The following is a 12,289-nucleotide window of genomic DNA, read 5'->3' as shown; positions in this document are numbered from 1 at the left end:
TCAAGGTGGTTAGACTCTCTCTTGTTGGAGATGGTCATTGCCTGGCACTTGTCTGGCGCAAATGTTACTTGCCATTTATCAGCCTAAGCTTGGATGTTGTCCAGATCTTGCTGCATGCAGGCACGGACTACTTCATTATCCGAGGGGTTGTGAATGGAACTGAATACTGCATTCATGAGCAAACATCCCCATTTCTGACCTTAAGATGGAGGAAAGGTCATTGATGAAGCAACTGAAGATGGTTGGGCCTAGGACACTGCCCTGAGGAACTCCTGCAGCCATGTTCTGGGGCTAAGATAATTGGCCTCCAACAACCACTACCATCTTCCTTTGTGCTAGGTATGACTCCAGCCACTGGAGAGTTTGACTTCAATTTTACTAGGTCTCCTTGATGCCACACTGAGTCAAATGCTGCCTTGATGTCAAGGGCAGTCACTCTCACCTCACCTCTGGAATTCAGCTCTTTTGTCCATGTTGTTTGGACCAAGGCTGTAATGAGGTCTGGAGCTGACCTCGTCCTCCATCTCCTTTATCTTCTTTACCACAAAAGGTCGGAAGATCTCCTCGATGTTGGTCACCATGGTTGTTCTCCAGCCTGCAGCCTACGACATCCATAATGCACCTGCTCGTCTTGTCCCCTCCCCCGCCGCCAGGGGGAGCAGCGTGTAGCAGCAGCAAGGGAGTGAGAGGGCTCAGCGCGTCCTGGTTGATGCTCGACACGTCGGGGCAGCTCTTCATGATGAGTTTGATGTGGGACAGAGAGAGCGCGATCATGGCGGGCGGGGGACTCGGCCTCACAGGGAAGCGACCTAGTGATTAATGTTCGACCAGCATTTTGAAAACCCCGTTATTCTACTGTTATTATGGGCTGCATATTGAATGTAATTGCAAGCTCAAAGCAAACTGCACTACCAGTCCCATGAATCGCATACTTCAGCTTCATCGTTGATTTGCATGCTAACAGTTTGTTTTTTTAAAGTAATTTTATTTCAGAATATTTTTTAAAAATCATGTGTGTGAATGACAGTAGAAGTGTATAAAAAGAGGTACAAATGCAGCGTAAACTTTAAAACCAGTCACATCAACAAGGCACTAATCTGAGCAACAATGGTTCTTGGGGGAAAAAAACCCAGAGTACACTCTGACACTGACTTGATTATGTAAGCCTAAAACTTCTACTCATTAAAAAAGACAAAATTTTAAAACCATGTTTTAACTTCTGAGCTTTTTCTCTCTACATCGCTAGACTGCCCACATGCTTGAAGGGCAAGAGGTTCCATGAATGAAACCAACTTCAGTTGAAAGAACAATAGTCATTACTTTACAACTAAAATGCATGGCAAAGCTTCTAAAAAGAAATCCTGTCTATCTACAGACTTTTCGGTATATTTTGGCAAAGCGCAGCTGTTTGAACAAATAATTTATGGAAATATAGATACAAATAAATTCTACAAATAATTTTTTAAGATTACAGTCCAAACATAAATTGAATCAGTAAAACCTGGGTGTAGAAACTAAATTGTATATAGTAATTTAACGTATAAGCACTGCCTAAGAAACATTTTTTCCACTTTAAAAAAAAATTGGCTGTCCTATCAAATCTCCTGTCATGACAGTGTTGATACTAAATAGTATAATCTGTAGCCACATTTCTGTCCACTTCACTGATTTGTATAACTATGAAAGTTTGTATTATTTTATTCAGGGGAAGCGAGACATTTAAATCCATGGTGATATGCTGTAAATACCTGTACAGAAATTATGATACATAATTTGAGCAGGAGGCGCGCCCAAAAGTACAGTGGGCCATGATTGAAAATATTGCTATTACATCAATTCAGAAAATGCCCGGTTCAAGCACCAGTTGGCTTGCAACCATTTCCTCAAAACAAAGATCAAATTCAGGTCATAGGGACCATTCAGTCATAACCATTACATGTAACAAGTTGCAGTTAATTAAAAATAAAATTGCAGCTCCACTGTACTATTAAGTGCAGTGCCCACTGTGGAACTGAGAAAAGGTCCCAGTTTAATCCCAAGTGCACATTGATTTAGCAGACCTCATCCAAAGTGGTCATGGGAAGTTACAGGTGACCTCAGCACACGCGTTAAGAAGAAAAAAAATCATCCAGGGTTCCTACTCCTGACCACTATATGGTGACACCTGCTGGAAAGTGCTTTTGTATGGATGTCAGATGAGGATATGATTGGGCTCCTGTTGCCAAATATCCTGAACCATTTACATTTTGTTCTCACGAGTGAAGAATGACCACTTGGGCGAGGTAGTGAGTGGTAGCCAGCACCCATGGAACTGTGCCCCAACAAAAGTCTGCACCTTCAGGAGAGGAGGAAAAAACATTAAAAAATAATTGGCATGGAATCATGATCAAAAAATCATAGAATCATAGAATGGTTACTGAAGGAGGCCATTCAGCCCATCAAGCCCATGCCGGCTCTTTGTAAAAGCAATCCAGTTAGTCCCACTCCCCCGCTCTTTCCCCGTGGCCCTGCAAATTTTTTCCCTTCAAGTATTTATCCAATTCCTTTTTGAAAGCCACGATTGAATCTGCTTCCAGCACCCTTTCAGGCAGCACATTCCAGATCATAACTACTCGCTGCATAAAGAAGATTTTCCTCATGTCACCTTAGGTTCTTTTGCCAAACCCCTTAAATCTGTGTCCTCTGGTTCTCGACCCCTCCGCCAAAATAAAGTTTCTTTTTCTTTACTTTATCTAAACCCTTCATGATTTTGAACACTTCTATCAAATCTCCTCTTAACCTTCTCCGCTCTAAGGAGAACAACCCCAGCTTCTCCAGTCAATCCACGTAACTGAAGTTCCACATCCCTGGAACCACTCTAGTAGATCTTGTTACATCCTTCCTAAAGTGCGGTGCCCAGAATTGGACACAATATTCCGGCCGAACCAGTGTTTCATAAAGGTTCAACATAACCTCCTTTTTATACTCTGTGCCTCTATTTATAAAGCCCAGGATCCCATATGCTTTTTTTAACCACTTTCTCAACATATCCTGCCACCTTCAAAGATTTTGGGTGCATATACCCCCAGGTCTCTCTGTTCCTGCACCCCCTTCAGAATTTTTAACATTGATTTAACATCAAATTCACCCCGTTTAATTCACCCTCCTTCTCCGTCCTTCCTCTGTTTATTTCATAATTCCTTAAATCTCATTGGTTCAGGAGATACCCTATTGGTTGCCCTGTTCACTCAGGTACCAGATGCCCTGTTTCCCTCACTGTGCCATTATCAGTTTCCACTTTCAGCAACTTTGTGGCTGACGGGTGCAGGGGCAAGTCTAACTAACGGCCATTAGATGCCCTGCTACAGAAAAATCTGGCCAATTATGTGTCTATTTTTCCACTCCCCCACCCCATTCCTCTGCTGAAGCACTGGGTCTGACTGGCATGGGCACTGACATTTCTCTTGTACCTCATCCAAGTGGCCATTCTACATGTTGGCCAGCTATTTTACCATCAGAGGCACCAGAGCCAATTATGATCATGTCCTTCCCCCAATGTCCAGGAGCTACTGGCCAGTGATCCAATACAAGAAACCTTGCTCAGTTTTGCCCTCCCAAGCTCAAAGGCACTGAAGCCAATTACGGCACCCTTTACAATATTATTTAAACAAAGTTTATTAAAATATCACCGAATTACATGCAGGAAAACCTTTTTTTTGCCTACGGAACATGACACATAAACATATGAATAACACAGCCTCCTTATTATTTATTAATTCAGGAACCAAAGGCAGCTTCTGCCTTCACGTGAAAGCTATATATTTTATAGCAATTCAAAGCTGTGTTACTTGTGGAATCAGCATGTTGATTGTTGGTTAGTGGACCCATATACTTCAGGCGGCGGTGGGGGGAGGGGGGGAACTCTAAATCCTGACAAGCTGAAATGAATTTAGAAGTAACTTTAATCCCAGCCACAATCCACAACAAATCAATTTAACAAATCAGTTTAACTTGCATCCTGGTTGTGTGCTTTATGTGACGTGCAGAACAATCATCATTTAATTGTTAACTGGTTTCGAAGTGGAAGGCCATTGGAAACATAAATTACTCCATTAACAAGGTCCTTACGCCATTAAATAGCAGCCCTAACTTTCTGCAGCTTTTCTTCCTTTTACAGCGCAAATGCAGCAATTTCTTGACACTCATGGGGAAATTGATGGCGAGTTTTCTTTGTCGAGGCTAACGGCGGAGTGGCGCAAATCATCCAGCAATTTGTGGCAATTCGCAACTCACAGAATTTCTCTTCCTTGCCACAAATTACTGGGTTTTTTTACATACTAATAATGGCATACACGTTAAACTCGCCATTATTTTGCCAGCAAATTCTGACCCATTGAATTTATACACACACATACACACTCAAAGGAAAAAGAAAAAAAATCAAACTACCATATTGAAGAAAGAAAAGGAAAAGGCACAAAAATGTAGAAATCCGAGCAGATCGGTCAGCATCTGCATCAGCTTATATTTGAACTGTGACCTCTACCTGTTCTTCTCCCCTCCTCTCTTTGTTTTGTTAAGTGTTATAGAGAGGTTTCTTTAGCCTGATTCTCTCAGTTCTGATGAAGGATCATATTCAATATGTTAACCTATCTTTCTCTTTTTATTATAAATAAAAACATAAAATGCTGGAAACACTCAGCAGGTCAGGCAGCATCTGTGAAGAGAGAAACAGAGTTAATGTTTCAGGTAATGATCTTTCATCAGAACTGAAAGATGTTAGAGATGAACAGCTTTTAAGCAATAGCAGAGCCAGGGAAAAGGGGGGCAGGGAAAGAACAAAGGGAAAAGGTCAGTGATAAGGTGGAGGGCAGGAGTGATTAACTGACAAAAGGGATGATGGTGCAAGGCAAAAAGGGGGTGATAACGGGACAAGTAAAGAAACAAAAGCAAAAGCGGATGATGGGTTCTGATGACAGCTGGTTAAAATCTAAAGTTGTTAAAATCATTGTTAAGGCCATAGGCTGTAAAGTGTCTAGTGGAAAGATGAGGCGCTGTTTATCGAGCTTGCATTGAGCTCCATTCGAACAATGTAGGAGGCCAAGGTCAGAATGGGATGAGGAATTAAAGTGGCAAGCGACCGGAAGCTCAGGGTCACACTTGTGGACTGAACAGAGGTGTTCAGCAAAGCAATCACCCAATCTGCATTTGGTCTCACCGATGTAGGGGAGACCGCGTCATGACCAGTGGATACAGTATACTAAATTGAAGGAACACAAGTAAATCGCTGTTTCAGCCGTAAGAATTGTTTGGGGCCCTGGGCGGTGGGAAGGGAGGAGGTGAAAGGGCAGATGTTGCATCTCCTGCGCTTGCATGGGAAGGTGCCAGGGGAAGGGGAGCAGGTGTTGGGAGTGTTGGAAGAGTGGACCAGGGTGTTGCGGAGGGAACAGTCCCTCAGCGTGCTGAACGGGGAGGGGAGGAGAAGATGTGTTTGGTGTAATCATAGGTGACTTTAATCTGCATATAGACTGGCCAAACCAAATTAGCAATAATACTGTGGAGGATGAATTCCTGGAGTGTGTAGGAGATAGTTTTTTAGACCAGTATGTTGAGGAACCAACCAGGGAACAGGCAATCTTAGATTGGGTATTGTGCAATGAGAAGGGGTTAATTAATAATCTTGTTGTGCAGGGCCCTTTAGGGAAGAGTGACCATAACATGATAGAATTCTTCATTAGGATGGAAAGTGAAGTAGTCCAATCCGAAACTAGGGTCCTAAATCTAAACAAAGGAAACTACGAAGGAATGAGGAGTGAGTTGGCTATGATAGATTGGGAAGCTTCATTAAAAGGCTTGACGGTGGATAGGCAATGGCTAACATTTAAGGAACTAATGCATGAATTGCAACATGTTGTATGGCACTACCACCGTGCTGTATGGGATAGATTCAGAACAGATCTAGCAGCTCAAAACTGGGCATCCGTGAGGCGCTGTAGGCCATCAGCAGCAGCAGAATTGTATTCCAGCACAATCTGTAACCTCATGGCCCAGCATATTCCTCACTCTACCATTACCAACAAGCCAGGGGATCAATCCTGGTTCAATGAGGAGTGTAGAAGAGCATGCCAGGAGCAGCACCAGGCGTACTGAAAAATGAGGTGTCAACCTGGTGAAGCTACAACTCAGGACTACATGCATGCTAAACAGCGGAAACAACATGCTATAGACAAAGCTAAGCGATTCCACAACCAACGGATCAGATCAAAGCTCTGCAGTCCTGCCACATCCAGTCGTGAATGGTGGTAGACAATTAAACAACTAACGGGAGGAGGAGGCTCTGCAAACATCCCCATCCTCAATAATGGCGGAGTCCAGCACGTGAGTGCAAAAGACAAGGCTGAAGCGTTTGCAACCATCTTCAGCCGGAAGTGGATGATCCATCTCGGCCTCCTCCCGATATCCCCACGATCACAGAAGCCAGTCATCAGCCAATTCGATTCACTCCAATTGATATCAAGAAACGGCTGAGTGTACTGGATACAGCAAAGGCTATGGGCCCCGACAACATCCGGGCTGTAGTGCTGTAGACTTGTGCTCCAGAACGAGCTGCCCCTCTAGCCAAACTGTTCCAGTACAGCTACGACACTGGCATCTACCCAACAATGTGGAAAATTGCCCAGGTATGTCCTGTCCACAAAAAGCAGGACAAATCCAATCCGGCCAATTACCGCCCCATCAGTCTACTCTCGATCATCAGCAAAGTAATGGAAGGTGTCATCGACAGTGCTATCAAGCGGCACTTACTCACCAATAACTTGCTCACCGATGCTCAGTTTGGGTTCCGCCAGGACCACTCGGCTCCAGATCTCTTTACAGCCTTGGTCCATACATGGACAAAAGAGCTGAATTCCAGATGTGAGGTGAGAGTGACTGCCCTTGACATCAAGGCAGCATTTGACTGAGTATGGCACCAAGGAGCCCTAGTAAATTTGAAGTCAATGGGAATCAGGGGGCAAACTCTCCAGCGGCTGGAGTGATACTGAGCACAAAGGAAGATGGTAGTGGTTGTTGGAAGCCAGTCATCTCAGCCCCAGGGCACTGCTGCAGGAGTTCCTCAGGGCAGTATCCTAGACCCAACCATCTTCAGCTGCTTCATCAATGACCTTCCCTCCATTATAAGGTCAGAAATGGGGATGTTCACTGATGATTGCACAATGTTCAGTTCCATTCGTAACCCCTCAAATAATGAAGCAGTCCGAGCCCGCATGCAGCAAGACCTGGACAACATCCAGGCTTGGGCTGACAAGTGGCAAGTAACATTCGTGCCAGACAAGTGCCAGGCAATGTCCATCTCCAACAAGAGAGAGTCTAACCAACTCCCCTTGACATTCAACGGCATTACCATCGCCGAATCCCTCACCATCAACATCCTGGGGGTCACCATTGACCAGAAACTTAACTGGACCAGCCATATAAATACTGTGGCTACAAGAGCAGGTCAGAGGCTGGGTGTTCTGCGGCGAGTGACTCACCTCCTGACTCCCCAAAGCCTTTTCACCATCTACAAGGCACAAGTCAGGAGTGTGATGGAATACTCTCCAATTGCCTGGATGAGTGCAGTTCCAACAACACTCAAGAAGCTCGACACCATCCAGGACAAAGCAGCCCGCTTGATTGGCACCCCATCCACCACCCTAAACATTCACTCCCTTCACCACCGGCGCACTGTGGCTGCAGTGTGTACCATCCACAGAATGCACTGCAGCAACTCGCCAAGGCTTCTTTGACAGAACCTCCCAAAACCGCGACCTCTACCACCTAGAAGGACAAGAGCAGCAGGTACATGGGAACAACACCACCTGCACGTTCCCCTCCAAGTCACACACCATCCTGACTTGGAAATATATCGCCGTTCCTTCATCGTCGCTGCTGATCGAGGGGTCACAGTCTCAGAATACGGGGTAGGACATTTAGGACTGAGATGGGGAGAAATTTCTTCACTCAGAAGGTGGTGAACCTGTGGAATTCTCTACCACTGAAGGCTGTGGAGGCCAAGTCACTGAATATATTTAAGAAGGAGCTAGATAGATTCCTAGACAAAAAAGGCATCAAGGGGTATGGGGAGAGAGCGGGAATATGGTATTGAGATAGAGGATCAGCCATGATCATATTGAATGGTGGAGCAGGCTCAATGGGCCAAATGGCCTATTCCTGCTCCTATTTTCTATGTTACTATGTGGTGGGATTGCACTGGATGAAATGCACAGAAATGGCAAAGAATAATCTGTTGAACTTAGAGGCTGGTGTGGTGGAAGGTGAGGACAAGGAAGACCCTTTCATGGTTCTGGGAGGGAGGGAAGGGGTGAGGGCAGAAGTGCGGGAAATGGGAAGGACATGGTCGAAGGCCCGGTCAACTATGGTGGAGGGGAATCCTCAGCTGAGGAAAAAGGAAGATTTTTCGGAAGCGCTGATGTGGAAGGTGGCATCGTTGGAACAGATGCCACAGAGACAAAGAAACCGGGAGAATGGAATAGAGCCCTTACAGGAAGCGGGGTGAGAGTTAGGGCTCGAAATTCCGATCTGGCCCAATGACACAACTGGCGCAGTTCATCCAACGGGGCTGGAACTTGGGTTGGAACCCATTTCCTTCGGGATTCTGCACCATTTACACTGACCAGTGAAATTCCGATGGGGATCAGTATTCCACCTACTTAATCCTCAGTGATGTAATGAAACTCTCACCAGTTGAGAGCTGTTGTGATTTCAATGGAGGCCTCAGACCTTGCACAGACATAGGCAATCAATCCCCGAAGGGATTCATTTAAAATTCGCACCAAAAGGCTCCTTAAGGAGCTGAAGTTTTTTACTTCTTTGCCCTGGGAAGGGTCTTGAGGTCCCCCTGGGAGACCAGTATTGGGCTCCTCTTTCTCCGCTATTGGATCGGCGTGGACATTGATGATGTTCCTTTCGAGGCACAGGCTGCCTACCCTGACTATGCAAATAAATCTATCCTCACAATTGAGATGCCCAACATCGATGGACTTCCACCAGCAGAGCAGACCTATTTCAGGCCCTTAATCTAGTGGGAAGAAGGACAGGGAATTAGATCCTAAATGGACACAAACATGAGCCAACCAAAAGGCTTTTCTGTCCATCAGGACTTAACCTTCATCCTTCCCTGCATGGATGGGAATGGTTTGGAAACCATTCCAGTCTTGGGAGAGACTTGAACTTCTTAGGGTCAATTTTAAATGGGCTGCGGTGTACTGAGTGTATTAAGAAGTAGCATGTACCAGAACGAATAGTAGGAGTACAGCTGAATTCTTTTTTTCCCAACAGTAATGGAATTATACAATAACAGAAAATTACAGGAAGAGCAGACTACACAGTAACTCTGCAAGTTTTATTTTAAATAGAGCCAAATCTTGAGAAATCCATACAGAAACTACTTTTAGAAGTATTTGTACAAACTTGAAAAAATTACAGGTCTTTGTACCATCATCAAAATGTATCATTTGTTGAGCATTTCTGGGTAAACCATTAACAGAAAACAGTTAAAATATACTTTTATGCACAAACAAGATCACAGTTCTAAAATGTCCTTTGGATTCTAGGTGAAACCTGGCACAGTATCATACTTGTTTACTGTGTTGAGCATTTAAGAACATTTTGTGCTTGGATTCGGATTCTGTATTTAAGTGTTATGCTTGGATCAGGAACTCATTAAATGGGAAGTAGTTTCATACATTATACATTTGGATTGGAATTAAGCTTGGATGCAATATTCTGTCATTTGGAGTCACCCATGTTTATCTCCATCTATAATACAGTGAAACAGTACAATTGCACAGCTTTCCTCTCTGTCATGTCATACTTCCTGTCACACTTTGGAAGTGACACTGCAGCATCACATTTTCTTATTAGGAGTCAGCCTTGGCTCAGTGATAGCACTCTCACCTCTGAGTCAGAAGGTTCTGGGTTCAAGTCCCAGAGACATGAGCACAGAATCTAGGCTGACACGTCAATGCAGTACTGAGGGAGTGTTGCACTGTCAGAGGTGCCGTCATTTGGATGAGACGTTAAACTGAGGCTCCATCTGCCCTCAGGTGGATGTAAACGATCCTATGGCACTATTTGGAAGAAGAGCAGGGAGGCTCTTCCGGTGTCCTGACCAACATTTATCCCTCAACTAATGTCACTAAAACATTGCTGTTTGTGGGAGCTTGCTGTGTGCAAATTGGCTGCCGTGTTTTCTACACTACAACAGTGACTACATTTTGAAAGTACTTCATTGGCTGTAAAGCACTTTGGGATGTCCTGAAGTTGTGAAAGGTGTTATATAAATGTAAGTCTTTCTTTCATTGATTCACACTTCATATTCATAAAATAGCTTCAAATCAGAACTCGAATAGGGGAACTACAAATCTAAAGTGAGCAAAACTGCTAGAAGCCTATCAATGAGAAAATACTAAGAGCATTTGAAAGCAACAAATCAAGGAAAATCTACCAATGAAACAAAGCAAAAGCTGAGCCAATTATGTTACTGAAAAAATATGATGTAGGTTTGAGCCACTATCTTGAATTTTCTCCCAATTGAAAATTTACCAATGAAAGTAACATTTATAACATAAGAAACCCATAAAAATGAAACAATTCTGAATAAACTGCTTATTCTTATAGCGATGTCTGTACCCTGTTGTAAATCCCTGGAAAATGTTTTCTTAGAGAGGCCTATTCCTGTGCCATAAACCTGAAGTTAAATTTAGAGTGCTTGGCTACAGTTAAATCATTAGATTGGCCTTAATGATTGTTTTTCTCACTAAATGCCTTGGTTCGTCCTGATTGCTTTCCTTTTCAAACACAGAAAGCACCTCTCATCTTAACAGATGAAGTATTGTAGGGGGTGGTGGTGTGTGTCAGCTTCACCTCTGACTTCTGAGCGGTCCGAATCGCTCCCACTCCCTGGGTTCTAGACTTTGGACTTATTTGGGGGTTGTGACAAAGTGCAGCAGACAACTGGTTTTGGTGCAAGAAACTTTGACCTTTATTCAAGAGAGGAAATACAACACAACAATCTTAACACTCTAATAAAATGGGGAACACTTCAGTACACGCGAGGGAAATTACAGGAGAAGGATACCTCACCCCTCCTAATCCCACTGTACTAGCTAGGTTGGACTCTAAAGGGCCAGAGATAATGCTCACCAAACGAAACCTTGACAGTAATTCACCCAGAGGTAAGTCAGAAATAGATTGTAGAGTGGAAACTTTGCGGATCTTCGGTTTTCTCCTGAGTTGGTTTTCTTTGGTTGCGGTGGCTCAATATTACTCGGTTGGTTGGTGGTAATATTCGGTTGGTTGTTTCGTAAGGCCCTTGTTGCCGCGAGGTGTCTGATGGTCACTGGGGCTGTTGCTCTGGTTTCTTCTTGTGTGTCGGCCTGCTTCTAGAGCTGCTGATCTTCCCTGTCGAACTGCCTTCCCCTCGCCTTGTTGTTTGCTGGAAACTGCTCTTCTTTCCAGACACAGGCAGAACCAAGACATGATGTGGAGATGCCGGTGATGGACTGGGGTTGACAATTGTAAACAATTTTACAACACCAAGTTATAGTCCAGCAATTTTATTTTAAATTCACAAGCTTTCGGAGATTTTCTCCTTCCTCAGGCAAATGTTTCAAGATCTTGAAACATTTGCCTGAGGAAGGAGAAAATCTCCGAAAGCTTGTGAATTTAAAATAAAATTGCTGGACTATAACTTGGTGTTGTAAAATTGTTTACAAGAACCAAGACAAGCAGCCCACCAGAGCCAGCAAGCCAGAGAGAGAGCGAGAGAGAGAGAGAGCTTTCGCCTTGTGGATGTCTCTCTTACAATGGTCTGTTTAAACAGTTCTTACAAAGCCCTTAAGAATCTTTGATGGTTTTTTGATGGTCCCTCATCATATTGCAAATTGCTTCTCCCAATGTGTCATTGTTAATTCTGATTTTTCTAGAGCTTGTCACACAAGGCTTCCTTTTGTATCCAACGTCCTAGGTGTTGATGGTTTTGCTTTAAAACAAAGGCATGGCCCCACCATGTCTGGAACAGTTGTCTCTTTCAATGGGAGTGATTGTCGACTTCCTGCTGTCCGTTTTGCATTAAAACAGAGACATGTCTGAAGCTCCACGGTGTGTGTGTTGTTGATTTCGTCTGGTGACCTCTCACCTATCCTTCCATTTTAGGTTTATAGTCAATGGCCAAAGTTTTCCCATACTCAGGGTTTTAACGTTTTTCTCCGAGTTTTGGGGGATCTGTGAATTTTGAGAATCTTACACG

General features: G+C 43.9%; 1 protein-coding gene across 3 annotated transcripts in view; it reads left to right on the top strand.

Moving 5' to 3' along the window:
- nudt6 (nudix (nucleoside diphosphate linked moiety X)-type motif 6) overlaps positions 1–12,289 on the top strand; it is a 147,316-nt gene that overhangs the window by 72,491 nt on the left and 62,536 nt on the right. Inside the window, exon 1 of one of the 3 annotated variants that reach the window (XM_067993388.1) lies at positions 11,046–11,216. The exons of the other annotated variants lie outside the window; for them this stretch is intronic. Within the exon in view, the coding sequence (XP_067849489.1) occupies positions 11,072–11,216 (145 nt within the window). The 5' untranslated portion in view covers positions 11,046–11,071. Of the gene's footprint in view, positions 1–11,045; positions 11,217–12,289 lie in introns of those variants that run through there. 3 annotated transcript variants of the gene reach the window in all.

The sequence above is a fragment of the Heptranchias perlo genome, chromosome 1, assembly GCF_035084215.1.
Source record: "Heptranchias perlo isolate sHepPer1 chromosome 1, sHepPer1.hap1, whole genome shotgun sequence".
In the NCBI taxonomy this organism is placed as follows: domain Eukaryota; kingdom Metazoa; phylum Chordata; class Chondrichthyes; order Hexanchiformes; family Hexanchidae; genus Heptranchias; species Heptranchias perlo.
Note: the sequence above shows the minus strand (reverse complement) of the source record. Positions and strands in the feature narration are given on the sequence as shown.